This window comes from Lissotriton vulgaris, chromosome 6 (assembly GCF_964263255.1).
Source record: "Lissotriton vulgaris chromosome 6, aLisVul1.2, whole genome shotgun sequence".
Classification (NCBI taxonomy): domain Eukaryota; kingdom Metazoa; phylum Chordata; class Amphibia; order Caudata; family Salamandridae; genus Lissotriton; species Lissotriton vulgaris.
The window spans coordinates 975,503,932-975,526,446 of NC_141694.1; the positions used below are offsets into that span (position 1 = coordinate 975,503,932).

The 22,515-nt window shown below is 45.4% G+C and overlaps 1 protein-coding gene across 7 annotated transcripts in view; it reads left to right on the top strand.

The window, feature by feature from the left end:
- The window catches only part of PTPRK (protein tyrosine phosphatase receptor type K), a 1,685,403-nt gene that overhangs the window by 798,056 nt on the left and 864,832 nt on the right, over positions 1-22,515 (top strand). For all 7 annotated transcript variants that reach the window (XM_086927009.1, XM_086927007.1, XM_086927008.1 and 4 more), the window contains exon 6: positions 4,055-4,229. In XM_086927009.1, the coding sequence (XP_086783135.1) occupies positions 4,055-4,229 (175 nt within the window). The remainder of the gene's footprint in view (positions 1-4,054; positions 4,230-22,515) is intronic.

Here is a 22,515-nt window from a genome sequence, read left to right on the forward strand (position 1 = left end):
AGAAGGCAAGTGGTTAAAAAAGGAGGGAAGGGACAAGCCCCAGCAGCCCACAAGCTCCACCGCGGCGAGAAACTCCATGGCTATTCTCAGGCTGATGGGGGCCACAGTTAGGGTGACCAACCGTCCGTAAATTTCACGGACAGTCCGTAATTTGGGCCTCACGTCCGTTGTCCGTGAGGAAACCTTTTACGGACGCCTTTTTTGTCCGTAATTTTGGCCATCACAGGGAGCAGCACTGCTCCCCTGTGAGAGGCCTCACCTTCCTGATGGGGCGCCTCGCGCTCCTCCTCGAGCACAAGAGCAGCCCCTCCCCGCCCATTGTCATTCTGTATGGGGCTGAAGATTGCCACATGGAGAATGTCAATGGGGCAGTCTGGGCTGGTAAATCATGTGGCGGCCTCCTCATGCCTCGGTGTACAGCCGGGCGTTCTGTAAAATAAAAGGCAAAACGCTAATGCTGCAACTTTAGCAACGTGAGAAAACAGTGTATATAAAAAAGCCTGTAAAATAAGTTAAAAAGAACGGGTTATCGTTCTTTCACTGTCATCATTTTTAACTGAAGTATTTTCAATATTATATCCAACAAAGCCATGGTTGCTGCTTTTTTTTATTTTAAGCAACTAACAACCATTGACAAAGCCAATAGTCCTTGTTTTTGTTGGTGTAATGATACTTGCTGTATTATATATATATATATCTGGATGCAAAGACATAAACAATATAATACCAGTCGGGAGGAACACTACGCTAGTGCTGATTTTTAGCCTAGGTGTGTTAAACTACGCCCTTAATTACATCGAACACCCCCTTTGAAGAGACCCTCCAGTTTTTTTACACCACTTAAAGCCCTGGAAACACCACCATGTCACAGTCACCTCACATCCTGGCACTGTGCATCATGCATGACTCATGACATCTACGTTTTCAAACTGCCTATGTGCAGGGGCATAGTGAACTTTCCCCCACCCCACCCCACCCCTTGCTTTAGGAACTACAGCAAGGTGAAGGTCTTGATGGGCCTCTTCTGTCTGCAACTCTGTAGACAAAGGCTCAGCTCATAATGTGAAAAGGTGGGTGAGTAAATAAGTGAAGGAATGTGTGAATGGATGACTGAAAGGATGAATGGATGAATGAAAGGGGGAATGGATAGATAAAAGAAAGGATGGATGGATGAGTGGAAGTATGGATGAGGGATAAGGTAAATAGATGGGTGTATGGGTGGAAGGGTAGATGGATGGGTAAAAGGGTGGATGGGTGTATGAAAGGATGGATCGATGAGTGAAAGCTTAGATGATGGGCGAGTGAATGGGTGGATAGAAGAGTGAAAGGATGGATGGATTAAATTGATAAGTGAAAGGGTGAATGTATGGATGGATGAGTGAAAGGGGTAGATGGACAAAAGGATGAATAGATGAGTGAAGAAGTGAAAGGGTGGATGGATGAGAGAACGGATGGATGGATTAGTGAAAGGATGGATGAGTAATAGGATCAATGGATGGAATAAATGAATGGATGAGTAGATGGATGGATGGGTGGATGATGGATGGATGGATGGATAAGTGAAACGGGGATGGAGAGAGAAAGGGAGGATGAATGAATGAAAGGGTGAATGGGTGGAAGGATAAGTGACTGGGTGGATGAATGAGTAAGTGAATGAATGAATGGCTGGATGGGTGAAAGGGTAAATGGCTGGATGGATGAGTGAATAGATGGATGGGTGAAAGAGTGGATGGTTGACTGTATGGATGGATGGAGTGAAAGGGTGGATAGATGAATAATGGATTGATGACTGAAAGTGTGGATGGAGGGATGGATGAGTGTAATGATGGATGGAAGGATATATGGTGGATAGGTTTGCAAATGGTTGAATATGTTTGGATATAAATGGGCACATAGATGAAAGGACAGAATGAATGGTGAAAGACTGAATAATAGATAAAAGAATGATTACACCTTTTAGCACCCATTATCTTAAGTAGCATTTCCTATACATTGACTTTCACGTTATTATGTGTTATTGTTTCTATATAATGTGTGTGATGTAACGCACTCTGACACCCTGCCCTACATAATTGGGATGAGTAACACTATAAGAGAAATTAAATACACATGAGAGACGGTATAAGTGAAGATGAGGTGCACCATTGAAGGGTGATAGCAAGGCAGGACTGGCCGGACTGGGCATCGGGTGTTTCCCTGGGAGGCTGGAAAGGGGGGGGGGGGGCGGTTTTGTTACAGGAGGCTGGCACTCCAAAGTTCCTTATATATCCAGTAGTTTTCAATCAACAATAAAACCGGCTTCACTTATATTCAGGTGTGGTTCACCATTGTCTGGTGATTAATGTACTTGCTGGAGCGAGATGCACATTTTGAATTGTCTAAGGCAGCAAGCTGCAGCCATACTGAAAAACCGTGAAGTGCACGATTGTCTCAACCTAATATAAACCTATTTTGACTTGTACTTAGATGGTTGTCTATTTACTTACATATATACTATTGCGCGCCCACCTCTGACGTATCTGTAAAACTTACCTTTTGTCCCAAAGTTTTGTCCTGAATTTTGACCTTTTGTCCTGAATTTTGACCCTTTGTCCTGAATTTTTACACTCACCGTCCTGAATTTGCACCTATGCCAGTTGGTCACCCTAGCCACAGTCCCAACAGCGGACCGCTCACTACTGTTCACTGGCCCCGACACTGGGCACCGCCTCCGCTATGGGGCGGTGGCGTAGCCTGCGTCTCGGTCTTCGAGCCCCAACTGTGCTCCAATGCCCCGCCTCGACTTGCACTCCGTGCAGTGGGTGTGCCTCTGTACATCACCGCCGTTACTGCTTCCGTCCTTACGCTGTCCCCTACAGCTCACCTCCGATCGCTGCAGACTGCAGTCGGTGGGCCCCCGACTGCAGCCCAAGCTTCGGGGAAGCCCAAACTCTGCTTCGCTCAGCTGCGCAGGTCAGCTCCGGGCTGCCATCTTGGGCCGCATCAGGCACCAGCAGTCGCAGGGGATCCGGACTTCGCGAAGAAGACGGCACAATCACCGGGACCAGCTTCCAGGCGTCCCAGCACCGTCCGGGCAACTTTTGTCATGTCCCCCGGCCTCCTGCTTCGCAAGATTGTGCTGATAAATGTCAGGCCGGCACAGAGCTCCGAGCTCACGTGTCCGCAATTCACGGCTCTTTGGCCACTGCCCCCCATGGATTCTGAGATCTGACTTGCAAACACACTTTTATCGTATAAATTGCTGCCTGTTAATATACTCAGAGTTTAGGTCTTGCAGCTTGGTCTGGTACTAATCTCAGAAGGCAAAACAACCGTTAAAACATGATGCTACTTAAGTAGAAAACTGGTCATTCGCAAAATCTTTGAGTCCCTGGTGGCCTCCACTAGCTCCAGAATGGGAAAAAAAAGGATTTGCCTAGTGTTTTCTAAATTCAATTTTTTTTATTTTGAATAGACCAGTGTGATAATTATCATGTATCTTAATATCCTATTAATCCAAAATTGGTAGTACACCACGTGTAGCACAGCAGAAAGAGAAGAACTGTATATTTTGATGCTTGGAAAAAGATACACCTATCAGTTTTCTGATGCGTATCATTACCAATAAAACACTTTCTTAACAGGCAAATATATAAATAACTTAGGAAAAGTAGAAAAAGTTTTAGCTCATCTGAGAAAAGCGACAGCTGCCATAAGCATTTGACTTTGTCCCCTAGGAGTGTTTGTATCATTCGGTGGATCGTTGCCCAGACTAGAAAAAAGTAGAGTGCTGCGCGGCTACATCGCCTGTGTTGCCACAGGGAATACAAGCACCAGCTGTACTAATCAGACACCCTCACCCCCTGCTGGAGCATGATTGCCAATTTTTCTTTGAATAGCAGCATATTATGATCTATATTCAGAATGTGTAGCTGAGGTAGGAGCACAAAGTCTATTCCGAGACGTAAAGCTCAACTAGTCCAGTGTAATTCAATTCTCTCTAAAAGAGGAGAGAAACTTTCATCGTTTTATGGTTCCAATACCTTTTTTTCTTGTTTCGTTTGTTTGTGCACAGAGGCGGAATGGTGAAGATATCCCTGTGACCCATACCAAGAATATCAACCACAGAAGGTTTGCTGCTTCCTTTCAACTAAGGGAAGTGAGTCTGCCGAACCAGGACTTATATCGCTGTGTGACGCAGTCGGATCAAGGTTCTGGAGTGTCAAATTTTGCTCAGCTGATAGTTCGAGGTACAATTTTTACTTTTTCTCAATGCTTTAATTTTTATTATTATAATATTGGCAAACATTTTCGGCCAGTTTGATGCTCTCTTCCAGATACAAATATGACTATAGCAGTGGACAATAATGATGTTCTTGGCGTATGAAATGAGAAAATACTGGAATACAGATATCTGGGTCATGGTTTACATAAAAATGCATGTTAAAACTATTTGATACAGGAATACGTTTGAGTTTATCCTCTATGTAGACTTTATAAGACCTCAGTTTGGGGAAGAGGACACAGGGCAGACAGCGATTGCTGAGCCTCAACTCTGGTACTTAAGGTCATTTGCCCCTCGCTTCCTGGGCTTCATCCTACCATGGCTCTGTAAACTGGGCCACGTTACACCCCTTTCCACACTTAATACTCTCGATAGGGTAGGCAAGCAGCTACAGACCTCCCAGTGAGGTAGTGTTGGAGGCAAAAGCTGAGAACTCAAATATCGATCAGTAGACACAATAAATTAATGTCCATCCCAGTGTTACTGCCTACTAAAATAAAGTACTTTGATCACATAACAGAACTAAGTACTACAAAATTCTGTTATGGTAAGTGAATGCGGGGTTGAATTCCTAGTTCAGTTCTGCAGAACGCAACACGCCCTCCAATATCCTGTAGCCTCCTGGGTAACACCAGGAGCCACCGTTTCCAGTTTCTGGTGGCATACGTTTGAATGAGGCACTGGGCCTCACTGTAACACTGTAAACCTCATGGCTCTTTTAAGCACAACTCAGTTCCTCCCCCCCGGTTTACTTTTGGCAGAAAGTTTGAATTCCTTGTGCTTGACCTCCTTGGAGCATGTCTAAGTGCTGTTGCTCCAGTTGTGGGTGAGGTTTACAGTGACTGCATGGTGGGTCTTACAGGTGAGAAGGCGAGACAAGCACATCCTGCACGTACCCTCTACGTGTTATCCTCTCTTTGGTGCCAATGTCACATGGTGGTGGCAGATCCAGGCATCACAGCATGACCTCTGCAGCTGATCAGGATCACAATGGGGCATGCAGGTACGGCCTCCTAGGCTAATCAGACTCTCATCCATGATGCATCTTTTTGTTTTTCCGGTAGCAGAAGCCCTTCTTGGCTGCAGGCGACATGGCATTGCTGGATTGGTGCTGTCTTAGGGACATATCTCAGGTAGGAACCAAGCAGAGAGGTGGGGGGGGGGGGGGCTCACTGATTAAGTCTGCCTTCTCTGGGTGCTCCAGGCACAGGGCACACCCTGAGCTTCTCCTCCATGACAGTCTCTCCTCCTTAACATAATCTCCTCCTTCATGGCAAGGCACACTCTTTAGTCTCTCAGCAGGCAGCCAGGCTTCTAGGCACTAGGCAGACCCACCGCTCCTCTATTAGAAAGAGTAGACCTCACGTGTGGGAGACTGGGCATCAGGCAGTAATCAATCATGGTTAAACAGCTGCTCTTTGAATACTCTGAGGACTTCTCCTTTCAATGGCCAAGAAGAACTTGGGGGTAGATCCCACTTTTACACACATTCTCCAGACAGGTAATGTAGATCCACTATCCTAAACATCAGAACTAGATTGGGTTGGTTCTCTTTTCAAGTGTCCTTCTCAGGCTGCTCTTCAGAACAAGCCTTTATGAAAATGTATGCTTCTCACAGCAGATTGTGCTCGCGCGATCTCCAAGCATGAACACCCATCACGTGGTCACTATGAAGTGACTGTTCAGCAGCTGGCTGTTATCGGCCTTTCAAAAGCATTAATCTGGGTTAGACAAAAGGGAGGGTTATTCCTAGAAACATTCTCACCATGAGCAACTTTAAAGAGAGTCTTGCCCTTTACCTCTACTGTTTGCCAAATGGCAGTGCTCAGGGGAAAAAATCAGCAGCTTCTTACTAACAAAATATCGATAGAATTCCCTTTTATCATGACATTTTTAAAGGGAACCTAGTCTATCCTTACCACTTCAGTGGCTAGATCTCTACCATCTCGTCACCAGAATGCAGTCAGTACAGTTCCACTTTCTAAGGAAGCTGCCTTCATCCTCTATTTTATGCAGAGCTGTACCAGAGCACCTTAGTGGATTCCACTGGGCTTCAGGACTCAGACTCACATACACCTAGAGTCCGCTTACCATATATACCATGTATACCCTACATTTGCTCGACATACACATAGAATATCAGCGCAGTGTTCTTGGTTACACATATCAGTGAAACTTTATACAGAAAGGAACAGTAGGCCACACTCTCGCTGATACAGATGAAAAGGTCTTGTCAGACTATAAATCACAAAATTAAAGTATGCTGTTACCTCTGCTTTGTGCTACACCTAGGACAGGGACCCTAGTCCTCTCCAGAATGAGTGTACACTTGGTGCGCCCTTCCAGATCTCCCAATAGTTCCTGGATCTTGAATCGTCTGGGCAGCCCTAGCCTAGGAGCACATGCTAGATTAGTGTGACACAAGGGCCATAATAAGTCAGGATTTCAGATTCACATGCAGTCGGGCCATCGGAGTAGGTACTACATGCCCATCCACCATGCTGGGGACATTTCTGTCCTAAAAGACAATCAAATATGTCACTCTGCCTGGTGAGCAGTGGTTATCCTATTGCTATATTTTGTACTGCTCCACTATATGGTGGGCCAGCTAGAGGAGGAATTTCGTGAACAAAGCTTGAACCCCTTATAAAACTCTTTCTACCTAAAATATTCCCTTTCAATTTATTTTAGTAAAATTGAGAAATATGTGAAGGATAAACACTGGGAAAACCAGGAACTTCATTATGTCTGCATACTCTTTTACATTATTCATTTAAAGACTTTTCTCCAGAGAAAATAAGTATAGTCCTTACCACTTTACTTGTTAATGCCCCAGACGAGCTATCTGACCAACTTCTAGGACCGATTCTTCCACCTTGGAAGGTGAAGGCTTCACTTTCAGATGATCTGAAGTTCTCATTGGCTTGTTCTGCAGACTAGGTGATTTATAAGAAAGGATCCCTGTTTTCCGTTTTTACAGTTAAATACAGACAGAAAAACATTACATTTCCTGTCTGTATTTATTTTTAAATGTGGATGAAAACGGAAATAGGATGCTTTTTGTCTGACTAAAAAAGCTGTCAGTCATGACTGCTTGGCCAATAGCTGTGTAGATTGGATTGACAGGTAAGTGATTAAAAACAAAGGAATTTTAGTAAAGAGGCTTAAACAACAGTAGATATGCAGAACTTTGACACTAAAATGTTCATGTTTTTATATACGTGCATTGATTTATCATCTGTGGGTCTTAATATCATTGAAACCTATCAGGTGTTCAAGCATGAATGCATATTTAGTGGTTACATAAATTTGGATATGCCCTATTTTCAACTTCATTTTTTCACAAAACCCAAAATAAATATGGATAAAGACCTGGAATCTCGACCCTGGACCAAATTTTTAGGTTGCAGGTCCTTATTTGGAAGACAGCAAGAGTAGAGGGTGGCAGCCCCTACCTTGTCTTCGTAGACCTGCGGGCTGCTTTCGACCTTGTCCACAGGGAGAGTTTATGGAGGGTACTGAAAGAACTAGACCTCCCTCCCTATCTGCTAGACATCCTGCAGCGCTTCCATTCAGGGAACTACGCCCAGGTGAGATGCGGGAAGAACGGGGAATTATGAGCCCGCTTCCTCGTGACCAGAGACGTACGCCAGGGCTGCACCCTGGCTCCCACGCTCTTTAGTCTTTATATAAATGGCCTGGTGGGTGAACTGGATAAGGTCAGGGACAGTGATGCTCCATGGTTGGCCACTGGCCGGGTACCTGCTCTGATGTTCGCAGACGACACCTTGCTGTTGTCTGGAACATCATCAGGTATCCAGAGGGTCCTGGACGGTTTTGTATCTTTCTGCGCTTTGAGGGGATTGGAGATAAACTTAGCAAAGACGAAGTTTATGATCTTTCATCCCCCAAAGCGCACTCGCCCTAACCCTGTATTAAGTGGTGTCCCGCTGGAAAGGGTGAGAACCTTTGTATACTTGGGGGTCACCCTGACTGAAGATTTCAGTTTGGGCCCACAGGTATCCAAATCTGCTTTGAGGTTGGCGCAGATCGGAGGGGGCATTGGCAAGTTTCAGAGAACAACCCTGTTTAAGCCAATTGCCCCAGCCCTTGAGATTTATGGGGCACAAGCTAGACCACTGTGATGTATGGTGCAGAACTCTGGGGCCATAAGAGTACACCAAGCCTTCTTAAGGTGGAACAGGCCTTTATGAGGAATCTGGTAGGCCTCCCCCAGAGCACCCCGCTCACACCCCTGAGACTAGATCTAGGCCTAGAGTCCATCTCAGAACTGCTAGCTGCTCGACCTCTCCTGTATTGGAGAAGGCTTTGGACAGTACCTGAGCTCGAGGATTATAGAGCTGAATTCACTGCAGTTTGGGGGCAGTTAAAGATCAAGAAAATCCCCTGGTTAGCCCATATCAAAGCCCTTGCACATCAAATTGGTATGCCCCAATTATGGGAGACCCCGGAGGTGAGCTGCTCAGGAGTGAAGAGAATAGGGCTCTTGGCCTCCTTGAGACATTACAACCTAAGCCTTCTGCATAGCTCGACAACTTTGGGCAGTTTGTCTACAGAATTTTTGCAGGTAAAACTCGTGTCTACGAGGGAGGAGTTTTTGGACTTAATACAGCCTCCCCTTGCAAGACAACTCTATACACAATTAAGACATGGTTGCCTACCTATTGGGGCATTTACTTGCAAATGGGATGGACGAGAAGAGGGAATTAGCCCAGTCTTTAACAACACTAAAGAGGATATTGTTCACGTTTTATTCCTCTGCCCAGCTTATAGTACAATACGGAGATGCTGGTTGGCACCGTTATGCAGAAGTCTTGGTTTAAGGCAATGTGCACAAGCTGTTAGAATTTTAAGATATGACACTTCCCCTTCTATTGTGTTTGCGGTCTCCCGTTTTTTATATAGTATGTGGCGCAGAAGGCTCACTCTAATGAATTGCGATAAACTGTGATTAATTGCGATGTTTGTTACCATTATTTTGATAACTTACTGTTTAATAACTTTTTAACCATGCATTTTTAATTATTTATGTATTCTATTTCGTGTATGTACATATTTTATCTGTGCTTTTATGTTCTATGACCGCAATAAAGTTATCAAACGAATGTGTAATGCAAGATTTTCAAAAATTTGAATAACCTACAGAGCACAGACAACTGGCTGGAAGTATCTTGGCATTAGGATTTAGCTTGTGAGCCATATGGAAGGTTCTATATTCAAGTGGAAGTTGAAGATCATCTTGCAGGCACACAAAAAGGTTCAATTTCTGAGCCAGAAACATTTCGACTTCGGAACAGGGAGGACCAGCTTGATCAGAACTGTAAGGAACGAACATAGCTGCTTAATATAGCATGGATACTGTTCAGATTAAATCCAAGCCCCCTCACCACACACAAAAACGATAAGAATGCAAAGGGCTTTTAACTGAATCTACTATACAAAGTGAATCTAATAGAAACCGAAATATGTGGCTGAATTTCCTCAACTTTAAGGTCTGCATTACTGCCATATTCTGAACAACATGTAATTAATGAATTGTCCCCAGTATCAGACATTGGTATAGGCCAATGTAGAAAGAAGTTCTACTCGCACAGCTGGAGAGTGCATGGTTTGAGGCCTGAAAAGAAGAATCTTCCATGACAATCTTCGTTGATGAAAGCAAGGAAAAATCACCTAGTTCACTTGTTCTGCTAATACAGTTATTTAACAAAAGCAAAGTCAACCTTCGGAATTGTAGGAGGTGGTTCTCCCACCTAGCCTGGCCATTACTCGGTGATCCACAAACTGCCCTGGTCAAACATCTGGACCTCCATTTTGTTGGTGCTGCTCTTAAGCTGACCTGTATGTGCTGAAGCAAAGACATAGGCTGGTTGAGGTGTAGGATCTGTTGGGTTTTATACTGTACTATATAGTAGTTGGATTCATATAGACCTCTGTGCCTCAAAAGAGGCACTGAAGTACATTTGCAGATAGGCAGCACAATACACTATATAATTGACACACTTTCATACATGTTCCCAAACATCCGCTCACTCAACAAACACACACAGAAATATCGGACATACTACACGACCAGGCCCTGCTCTTCCTTACAGAGACATGACTGGACCCTACCTTGGCATTGGACATTGCTTCAGCCATCCCCACCTGCGACAAGATTGCCAGGCATGAACGACCGCACAATCCCAGGGGGGTCAGAGTCTCCTTCATATTCAAAGACCCCATCAGCCACACCACCTCCAAGGACACGCCCACCGGTTACATGGACACCTCACATTCAGGCTACACATTGCAGCCAACTACACTGGGATTTTTCAAAGACACAGAAATTTACCAATATAATCTCAAGACTAAATATCATTGTCTTAACCAAGTGCATGAAATTTAGATAAGCAGCTCTTCCAAGTACTACGCATCAGGGGTTAGACTATGGCATTTTAGTGCTGGTTGCTGCGTCACCCCCACTAAAATGCATCAGTCACATATTATAGTTCCTCCTACCCCGTGAATGTGCGAGGAGGCACTCCAGAAATATTTAAATCCGCCTGCTCGCACATGGGCTTGGTGTTTACTGCTGCCTAGCCCAGGCAATTTACTAAACTCGATCAGCCTAGATTTGTAGCTGTGGTCACAATAGTATGGTGTCTCACTGTGATATCCATTACTCGTGTTTCCATTGAAGCGCGCCATTTTCATTCTCCTGGACACGTGGGTCTGGCAGCAGCGAGAGATGCACACTGCCACTACGAAGGAGGAATGAAATCCCCTAGGTGAGAGACCACACTCCCGGCTTCGCTGCTCGGATTCATTTCTCTGGGTCATGAGGGCTGGCCGTTGCAAAGTTACAATCATGCGACTCCCTAATCGTGTGTAGTCACGGCTGATGCCTGCTGCCGAGTGTGTTATCAGAGCTCTTGTTCTCCGGTGAAAGAGGGAGCTTCACGGGACAAGCAGGGCGCACACTACACAGGAACTCACAGGACCCAGCGGGATCTGTTTGAATCCAGGCTCCATTCATCTTACAGCCAACTGTCCAGCAGCTCTACATACCGCCTTTATTATTGCCACAAGTCTCTAGTTTTCAGATTGGCTCTTTTTGCCTTTCATCTGGAAATACTTTTAAAGTTTAAAACAGCATGAAGTCGACGTTTCCAAGTCTTCGTCTTTTGTGATGGCTAAAATCCGAATGATAAGCGCTCAGTTAAGCAGTGTTTCTGGCTGATGTTTCCATCTATGCGTGTTCTTGGAGATGGGCTTTTGGTATCAGGCTAACTCTGCAGCTGATCTTCAGGGTGCACGCTCAACGCTTCTGGGCATTTATACTAGATGCAGAAATGCAAAGCAATTCTTTAATAAACTAGAATGGAATGCTTCAGTAAACCTTAAAGGGGAGGAGAGCTGGAATCAAGCAATGACTTCTGTATCCATGTTTATCTGAATCAGGTATGCCCCTCTTATGCTTCCCAGTTCCATCCCTGACTAACTCATACACGTCGGGGTTTTCTTTGCGTTCTGGACCTGGTAGTCCTAACTTTATAACAATATAGTCAAAACTAACAGTCTCAAAAGACAAATGTTTTGAATTGGATTAGCTACTCTGGAATAAAACAAGGAGACGTGTATCTCCAGATAGACTATAGAAATAAAGCTGCAAGATTAAAAAGGCTTAATTTAAATAAATAAATCAGTGATTTATTATAGTTGGAATGGGTCACTGGTAAAGTGCTCACTCAGTGAAATGCTCTCCAGTAACATCCATTATCTATAGAGCATATGAATCCTTTGCCTTCTGGTCTTTCTGTGAATGTAAGGTCATTGATATGAATAAGAGCAATAGCAGCTCTCAGAAATGTCAAACGTGTGCTATGTGAAGTACTGAGTAAAGACTCATTATTGCTTGAAACAAAATGATTTGGGCTGTCGGTTATTTGTTCTGCATTCATTTTCTTTTCATACTACACATAATAAAGTGGCGCTTAAAGTGTCACACATGAGGATACAGATGTCACTCGTTGGCACGCCCAAAAATACAAATGTCACATATATGTATACTCGAAACTTGGAACCTATGAACAAACATCCTTGAACCAATCATGTTTCTCCACGAAGACTGCTCCCCTGCCACGTACCACAGCAGCTTCAGTGTCCTAGAAGTGACCGACCCCAACCGATGTCTCCAGCACAATTGCTACGGGCTCCTCGGCCCTATGGGAGGATAGCGCAATCTAGTCATTCCCTCTTGATGGCTCTGGAACACTACAGCCAAAACCGACAGGACTGGGGGTAGTCTGGTTAGTTTTCAGGGCTGGGGACACAGGTAGTTTTCAGGGCTGGGTCGGGGTAGTTTTGACTTAGAGTGGTGCTAAAGTGTGTGCCAGTTGTAACCCAATTAGACCATTTTATCTTGTTTTTATGGCAAGAGCACTGCCACTGCGACCTGGTTAGCAGCGGCCAAGTGCACTTCAGTCAAAAAACATCATTACCAGTGGCAAAAAGTGGGTGTGTCTATGACAAAAAGGACTACTAGGTGTATTTGGTCCTCAGGGCGGGGGGGGGGGCATAGTTTGTAGCTTAGGGTGGGGGGAGTTGCGACTTTAGCCACTCTTACCCCTTTACCATTCATGCCTTTACCACAAGACTATGTGGTAAAGCATGCGTGGTTAAGACACATTCGTCGTTTAGGTTGCATGGCAGAGGCACTGTGGTTTATTTACTCATGATGTTCTATAATAAAACTGCCCCTCTTACCTTGTTTCCTGAGCAGCTCAGCTGTTCGGCAGGAGTTGGTTTAACATACTGCAGACAACCCAGCAAGTTCTTCTGTTACTGGCGGCAAAAATCAGGGCTTAGATATATTAGTGGAGCAAGATACTACAGGATGTAGAAGCAAGGTTTAGGAGCCCTAATGCCCTGCAGTCATATTTCCCTGTTAGGCCACACCCTCCACGGAAGTAACATTTTGAGCAAGACTCTTAAAGGGAAAAACGAACACATTCAGATAGAAAGGAAAATGAATAAGGTGCCAAAACATGATTTAAGTTATTTTACAGCCTGCACTAAATAGAATAAGCATTCAAGAGAGTGCCTTTGTGATATAGCTAATCTGCATTATAAACTAGTCTTAAGAGGAAAATGAAGTGGAATGGTAACCTAAGTTGCTAAACAAGTTGAAAACAGTGTTTTCAAATTTTTGAACTCTTTACTTGAACGTCTACCCCTGATTTGTTAGTTATCTGATGCTTGCCCTTACAAAAATGAAAGGTTTGTACCATTTAAAAGGAAGCTCATATGTTGGCAAACTTGGTACTCTAGATTGCTAAGAAAAGCAAGTACAAAGCAGCCACAATACTAACTACATTTTGAAATAGAGTGATTTGAGCACAAAGTGGCTGTGACACACCCCTGATCGGGTAAGTAAGAACAGACGCGGACCGTTATATAATATTTAGAAAATCCTGGTTGATGCTCCATCTGGTGACGCAGGTAACCCAGCGTCACTAAGGAGACACAGGTCGAGAAAAAGGTTCAATTGAATCTTGGTTAAATAAATAGTAAATACCAGAATACTCACATAATATCCGCATTCCAGTGGATAGGCTATTACCCAGCTAAACAAAAGAAATTACCAAAAAGAGAGAAGACTTTTTCGCCAATCGCCATCATAATGGGATACCTGTTTAGTAATAGCTATACCAATTATAAGCCACAAATAACGAACGTATTGGGTTTATTTGTTTCTTTTGGTTCATTGCTACTTGCTGATTCGTTCGCAAAAAATTCAAATATGGAAAGTGTAGGCTGGTCGCAAATATTGAAATCACGTGAACAAAATGAGGTAAAGGAAAGAATGACACATTCTTTCAGCAACGTAATTTGAAACTACACGTATCCGTGCAAATATCTCTCCAGTTAACCCATCTCCCTTCATTCGTCTTGGAAGTGAGTGTTCTCTCTTCATGATGTCTACATTCGGCCTGCTCTCACAGCAGATGTTTCATAAACGGTCTATGTTGAAACAAGACAAAGTTGCATGTTTTTGATTTTCACATTTTTTAAGACATGTTCACATACTCCATTCCATCCTCCTGCAAGAATCGACGACTGTTTTCCAAAATTAATCCAGCGCTGAGGTCCAGCAAGGACATTTTTCGGCTTGTGTTCAAAGTAACTGTAATATGAAAATCGATAAATTGTGTAAGGCTTTATGAAGCACGTCTGTTAATAGTACACGTGTGTCCCCAGAAAACTCACCCCAATCCAACAATTTCTGCTGTGCATAATAAGACTCAATTACGTGCTCAGCAGTCTCTGATCCAATTTATACCCACACTGCCGTCTTACTTTTACAGCATTGGTCGCTTGCGTTCGGAAGGAATGAACAATGGTGCCCTTTGAGATAATGCCAAAGAACAACGTTTTTAACATTACCTCTTTACTGAATATTGGGGAAATAGGTCATGTAGAGCAAAAACAGTATCAAGGATGCTGATCTTGGAAGCACACGTCACTTTCACGAAAAGCAATACATTTACCACTTGTATGAGGAAAATCAGTATTTTTGAGCTACAAAATATGGATTAAGCTATTTTTTTTTTAATGTATTGGTGATTTCTTAGACACTATTTGAGTCCTGCCCGTAGATTCGGAGCAAAGGGAACCACAGGGCACAAAGGTAAAGGTAAAGGAGCTGGTAAAAGGAAACAGTATGTTAAGGTGTAAGAGGAAAACGCCCCACTCCGACCTCCTAAGATAAAACTCTACACACACATAGAAATGGGGCTGCGCAAGTGATGTTGCTGTGATATAAAGAAAAAAACACAAGTTTTTAATACTGCCCTCACCCACAGAATTCTCTGGCATGTTTCATCATAGGGCTGCTAACACACCTCTGCGCAAGCCAACACTGGAGGTGGAGCAATAGGGAGGGGGAGACAAAACAAACAAATAGAAAAACTGCGGGATCAAAAGAAGGGTGCAGAGAAAATACTTAAAACTGACCAGGGGATATCCAAGAAAACAAACCTAGAGTGAAGTAGCAGAAGGCGTTAGACTTTAGTACCTCAGATCTGTCTTGTGGTTCCAGTGGTCTGGGGTTAGTGTAGAGATCGGTGCAGTGTAAGGGCACTGTTCCAGCAAAGGGACACTAATACTCAGATTTGTCCACAATAGGTTCGTACTAACCATTGGCAACAAGAACAATGATGCAAGTTACTGTTATTCTCTTAAGTCACCTTCGACCAAAAAACTCCAGGCGGGGCAATATGGCATTCAAGAGGACAAAAAAAGAACTACTGGGATAAACTGGCAACATGTCAGCAACGTTTTTCAAGTGAAGCACTTTATTGCACAGATCTGTGTCCAAGCTGCAGGTCACATGTCCTTAGCCTTTCACACTCCAGTGGCTAATAATACAAATATTGTTTGCGCTTAGACACAGTTCAGTTTGTGGTGCACTATGTAAATGGTCAATGTGCTCAGCATCATTGTTAACATTGTTCATAATGTTGCAGTCACCACTGTGCTTTACTCTCTGCCTACTGCTGCGTATAACCCTGCAACCCCATCATTCACACTGCCCTACAACCCCTTGAACTATACATCACCCTCTCCATCGTTAAAGGGCATTACCCAGTACTCCTTGCTCTATTCATGCACATCATATAGTGCCCCATGCTGGAAAACATCCTGCGCACTCATGTTGATGCGCAGCACAAGGCGCCTCCGGCTGCACATATATATGTATTAATGTCCGTCTGGGTTCATGGATGCCTGCATGTTTGTTGGTCTGTGCGTGGGTGCATGTGCACCTGCTGAACTTGGTGAAGCAAGCGTTTCCAGCCTTGTTAAGTTCTGTCATTCATGTATCCCCCTATCTTGAAAGTCCCTGTGTCCATACACTACACTGTAGCCTCGCCTACAGGCTTTGTCAGTGCTGGTTAGGTCTCGGGCTCGAAGCGCGTTCTCCCCGAGAACTATAGTCGTCGGCTCAGCTGACAATGAGTGGAGACAAGAGCTGGCCACGCGCACCATTAAGAAGCATGGCAGAGTCGGATTCGGACGCGAGCCTTGGGATTGGGTCGCGCGCGTGAGCTTGTAATGTAGACAGCTCACGCGCGCGACCCAATCCCAAGGCGCACGTCGGAATCTTCCTCTGCCATGCTTCTGAATGCTGCGCGCCTTGTTATTGTGTGCGGCGGAAGTCAGCGGAAAGGAAACAGGCCCGGCCTTCTTGCGTCTCTTTTACTTGTTTTTGTGGCTGTCGGGCTGCCCGGATTCCTGGAGACTGCCTTTACTTTATTTCATTTATTGCGTGGCGGAAATTGAGAACGCCAGAAGAGACATCATGCCTGGGATCGCAAAGCAGGCTGAGGGGGAGTAAAAGCAGCAACAGGAAGGAGCCGTGGTGCAGGGGTGGTGCTGAGAGAGGAGAGGGAGCCTGCTCTCCCGCGCTGTTTCCTGCTTAGCTCAAACCTGGTACAGCTCACACCATGCCTCGCCCCAGGCGGCATCACCAACCCGGAGGAGTCGGCATGGCGTCCACAGCTACATGTACATGCTTCACAGACGAGTACCAGCTCTTCGAGGAGCTTGGAAAGTAAGGAAACTGCTGCGATCTGGTTCACGGGGGGCTACCCCACACACACACTCTCAAGCCTGTTTAAACTATGCCACCTATCCGTAGAATAGCTATTCAACAGCTACCCTAGCACATTAGCTTTACCCCCTCGCACTATTAAGATTTTTCAGGTCCATGTTTTGTTTTGTTTTTTGCATTTTGGGACTTGCAGTTTTGTGTAACATATTGGGGACTTTTGAAAGTGCTTGCAGCCAGGCCCAGGTTTTGCACAATCCACTGCTGTGAGGGGAACGGCTCCCACCTGGAATCGCCGCCGCGAGGTAAATGGCAATCACCACCACCATTAACGCTCCATGAGGGGAACGGCCGAAACCACATCCCCCAGCAGCCTCGCACCAGCGTGACGCTGCACTCACGGCCAGAGGTGCCATAAAGCTTGTGCATACCTCCCGCAGAATGGGACACGGCAAGGGCGAGCCCGTCCTTGCCAGGAAGAGGCAGGGCCGGGCCACCCCCCTAACCCCTAGGATTGTATTCGGCTTCAGGAGCATATTGTTAGGTACTTTAAGCCCCATTTTTAATTGTTTATCCTTTTATATTTGCATTTTAAACAGGAACTAACCAACCTGTACATTTTGTGACTGATACGATTGGGATTATTTATAAAGGAAAACAAAAGTCCTGGATAGAGACTACAGGGGTTGCAGGTCCTAGTGCGCACACAGAAGGGGTCATGTAAAGCGCTCAGATACCTTCCGGTTAAGTTTGCGCTTTATAAAATCGCAAAAAAAAACCAAGCATTTTCAATGCAACCGGTCTCGCATTTTTATGCCTGGTGGCCTCATTCTCACAATCCCATGTCCCCTTCCTGTTTTGTATCGATTGGTGTTTTTGACAGTACTTCCTCTGTTTGTTTTTTGCACCCTCCTTTCAGAAAGGTCCTTCGCCAAATGGTTTCACTTTTTTTTGGTGCTAAACTCAAAGATTGAACTTCTTAAAATTATGTAGGGCCTGCATAAGGAGAAAGTGTGCTTATTTCCGTGAGCTCCTGATACATTTGCAAGCACGTTTTGACCTAGACCCTGGCGATCCTTTCAGGATCAGGACATGTAGCTCCAAGGACCCTTTATGTGAGCTTAGTGTCCTGGTCCGACCTGGACAGACATATGTTTTCATATGTGCAACTATAAAATGACCCATGTAAATGGAAACACACACAGACTGGCTCTTGCTCGACTGTACTGTTGAGTATAACTGCTCTGCTCCTAGTCTGTCACGTACAGGGTCTGCAGTCTTGGTTCATACCTGGCAGTCTCTTTCCATTACTGCCGATTCATTTCTGCTGATCCATTTCTGCTGATCCAGGCTAGACAACCTATCCACTCCAATTATTATGTATCACCACCAGCGCAACATGTCTTAAGTGCGCCTGGAAGAACCCCTGTGGTTGGCACAGTGATCCAAAGAGCCTTCTTCCCCCTTGGATAACTGAGAAGGTCCATCCTTAAAAGAGCTCCACGATGCAGCAGGGAAGAGCATTTTCAATGTCAAATGTAATCATGCAAATGTCTTTGGCAACAGCCCCTAGGATTACCCTCTGACCAGCGAGCTTCTACTACAGGCACGCTTCGACTCCTGGTGCTGTGCACATCTCTGTGCCTCCCTATGCCCTCCAGTGTCCACCCTTACACCCCTGTGTCCTCACCTCTATGTGCAAGAATCTGCCCCTCCTGCTGCACCTCTTAACCTCGCTTGTGTGCACTCCTCTCTGCCTCCCGCTCTGTGCACCTCTGCACCTTCCTATGCATTCCTCTGTGCACCTGTACACTCCCTGTCTCCTTCGTGCTATGCGCATCCATGTGCCTCCCCATCCCGCTTGCACCTCTCAGCTTCTCTTGTGTGCATCCCTCTGCCTCCCCGTGCCCCGCGTTTATGCGTACCTCTGCGCTTCCATTGTTTCATGTGTGCACGTCCCTGCTTCCCTGTTTTGAGATTGCTGCTATAGGGGTTTGATTCCAACCCCCTTTCTCTTTTAAAGTACAGTTTCTCTGTCGGTGCCATCACAGGCAATCTAGGTAACATACTCAATTCAACTGGGCAAATTGAAAGTCAAATTTAATTCGCCTGGCCCTATTTATTATTCCATGTCTTGGGCTAAAAGCTCACTTTTATATGAGAATTCACATTATTCATCATTGCTTGCAGAAATGACTAGGCAATACAGCATAGCTTATCAAAGTGATGGCAAAAACGTCCATGAAATTCCTGCATAGAGTTTTTTCCCTTGACAAAAAAGACCTGCACGCTCCTCATAAATCAAGCATTAACATGCTAGGATTAATGATGGATTCAGAAGTTTTGACAATCGATATGTACTATACAAATTACAAAAAGCGACACCCATTACTGCAAGTCGAGTAAAACACCGTTCGTTGCTAAGACAAAACCATATTGCAGAACCGAGCGAAAACGAGTCTTGACTAAAATATCTGCATTTGATTGGACTGTCATTTATCCTTGTGACAATAATCGAACCTGCAGTACTTAGACTTCCTTGAGTATTGGTATCGGGGCCAACTTTAGGGCAGTGTGACTAGTGCAGCCGCACTGAGCACTGATGTGGAGGGTGGCTCTGACCTCTATGTAAAAAGTCCAGATGACCTTTATTGGTTTACAGAGCTTTAACTATTAATCCCAAATGCTCTTTTTGTGGTAGTGTGGGCGAGCGGTTTAGGCTCATCAGAGGGTAATCTCAAGCATTTGTTGTACACACAGAGTCAATAAATGAGACAAACACTCAAGAAGGAACTCCAGGCCAAATTAGAAAAGAACACTTTTTAGGTCTCGGCCTGCGTAGGCTGCGCTTGCGCAGTCACGCCAGCGAGCTCTTATGTTTCTTAGTGTGGGGCTTGAACCCACCCCTCTTCTCCATTGGCTGGCTTCCTAAACGGAGGCCAGCCATTGGAGGAGAGGGGCGTCTGTCCATTTAAGCCCCATCTTTTTGGGATTCGGGGGTGTGTTTTTTTTAGTTTCTTTCTCTCCTCTTCCCATTGGCTGGAATTTTACATTCCAGCCAATGGGAAGAGGAGAGAAAGAAAAACACGCCCCCGAATCCGAAAATAACGGGGCGTTTCTCCGACGCATTTCTGCTGGACCTCGGAGAAACATAGTGGTGGTGTTCGACTGCCCTCCTGACGGCTTGTTTTGTGAGTAAACTAGACGACCACAGACCTCCCTCCCCCAAAAGACCGAAAACCCGTCACCCAAAAGACAGAAAACCCGTCAACTGAGGCTCAAAGAAAGGTGCATCACTTTTTCACCAGGTGCCCCCATCAAACACCCCTCCCCGACATTTTACCAGACCCTTTCTTGATGGAGGACCCAGCCCGCTGGCGCTGTCCGTATCTTCGAGTTGTGGGTGTTGGGAGGGCACGGTGCCGTTTTTGGTGGGCATAAAAAAGGGGCACCTTTCTTTCTTCTGATTATTTGGCACCTCCCGGGAGCCGGCCATTTCTGGATCATTCTCAAAGCGGCGACGGGAGGGGGAGTTTTGGAAAGGATCAGGCGTCATTTTGCGACTGGGATTGCGCCGCCACCCCCTGTAAATACCTGCCCCCACCCGGAAGGGCGAGGAAGGCCCCAGCATTACAGAATTCATTTCAAGTGACTTGCATCGCGCTCGCTTCGAACTCCATTGTGGATACCGGAGACTGCCGCCACCCCTTGAGATTCCAACCCTTAAGGGCCGCCGATGGCTGATTGCAGTGCGGGGTGGCACCGCCACCCGGCCCCCCTGGAGGGCAACTAAGCCCCCCTCCCTTGAGGGGCGCCAAGTGCCGCAGTACCTCCTCCCCCACCCGGAATAAGGGACAGGATGCCGGAGCAGGAGGTATAGGACCCACCACGGAGGCGGTGTTTTGTACCCCCACCCCCACACAATCTTCAGGTAAGTGGTGGGGTATTTTAGAGACGGGATCTGGCGGGTTGGACCGGTCTAGGTATGGTTTACGCAACTGGTATGGGTTGTTTGGGGCAATTTAAGTATACATGACTGCGTTCATGCGTGTGGATATGTGCCACTGTACAATTATTTTGCTGTGTATATGGACACTGCTGATTGTTGGCATTTTCAGTGTGTAGCGCAGTGCCTGTGGTCCCAGAAATGTGTGCCATTCAGTGTGTGCACGTATACGTGCGTGGATCTCTGAGTCTGCTCGCCAGCTTAGCTTTTACTTTGCATGGCTGGTGCCAGTGCATCTGTGGGTGTGTTGTATATATTGGCGTGTGCCTGGCAGTGCCTGCACGCCTCTCTTTGTGAATGGCATTAGATTTGCTGGTCCTCAAAAGAATGTTGTTTATTTGCATTTCACTTTCAAGCGTGTATGCCTGGCACGATTGGCATCACTGCTGAGTATGCATCGAGTGTCTGAGTGCAAGCTATTAGCGCAATGAACATCGTGTTTAAGTCTGCACAGCACTGGAATGTATGCAGTGCATGTAGGAGTTTCAATATCACTGGTGCACCAGCAGAAGCATCGTGGTGAGTTTACAGGGGCGTGCCCGATCATTCGTGAGGCATGGTTTAGTAAATGGTTGATTGTCCACATAAGTGTGTTCCTTATTGGCGATGGTTGAGGCACCTTCCATGATTAGCTATATCATTAACAGATTTGGACAGTACATTGAAAATGCACATGCTAGTAATGAGTGTAAACAGTATAAATTAATGTAGATCTCTTACATGGGTGCATAACATGAAGACCCTTGCACAACACATAAAAGCGATAAGTGCAATATGCTGTGTTAGGATCTCGGCTGTGTGCACTCCACGCAGGAGCCTGTTCCTCCAGCCTGGCCATGATTCGTGAGTGTACACCGAGCGCATAAGTGTTACCAGAATGTGTGTAGTACGTGTGAGTGATCGGTAGCTCTCGTTTCTTAAATTTGCCAGATGTGTATGGTCGTTATTGGAGACCGAACACATTGCATGTGCTCTATGTGCATGACTGCACATGACCTGTGAGTACATCATTTGCTGCTGTACATCATTCTGAAGTGTGTGCACTGGTAATGAAAGAGCACTAGATGTAGGAGCGTGCACGGCGTGAGCCATGGCTGTGTCCATCTAAATTATGTATACTCGCAGCGTTCACGAATTCGCACACAGTGTGCACATTTGTTAGCTTGTACATTATTAGTGCGTGTGACCTGCATTCACCAATTCACACATTGGCGTGTGTGAGCAGAATACAGGAGCCATGTATCAAGCAATTGTTTTCTCAACTTGGTTACATGTTATAACAGCATGTGCTATTTGCACAAACACTGGTAAATAGGCATTTCACGAGGGATCACCCGTTATCTTGTACACTGGGTGCAATAATAGTGTGTATACGGGTACACTTTGAAGCCAAAGAGTTAATGACTCCAAATGTACCACTGTTCACTTCTCTGCCCCCTGGTTGTGCTCGTTTTTTTTGCCTCTGGTCCCTGGTTGTGCTCGCTTTTCTTGCCTCCGTTCCCTGCTTGTGATAGTTTTTATTGCCTCTGTTCCCTGCTTGTGATCGCTTTTCTTGCCTTTTTTCCCTGGTTGTACTCGCTTTTCTTGCCTCTGTTCCCTGGTTGTGCTTGCTTTTCTTGCCTCTGTTCCCTG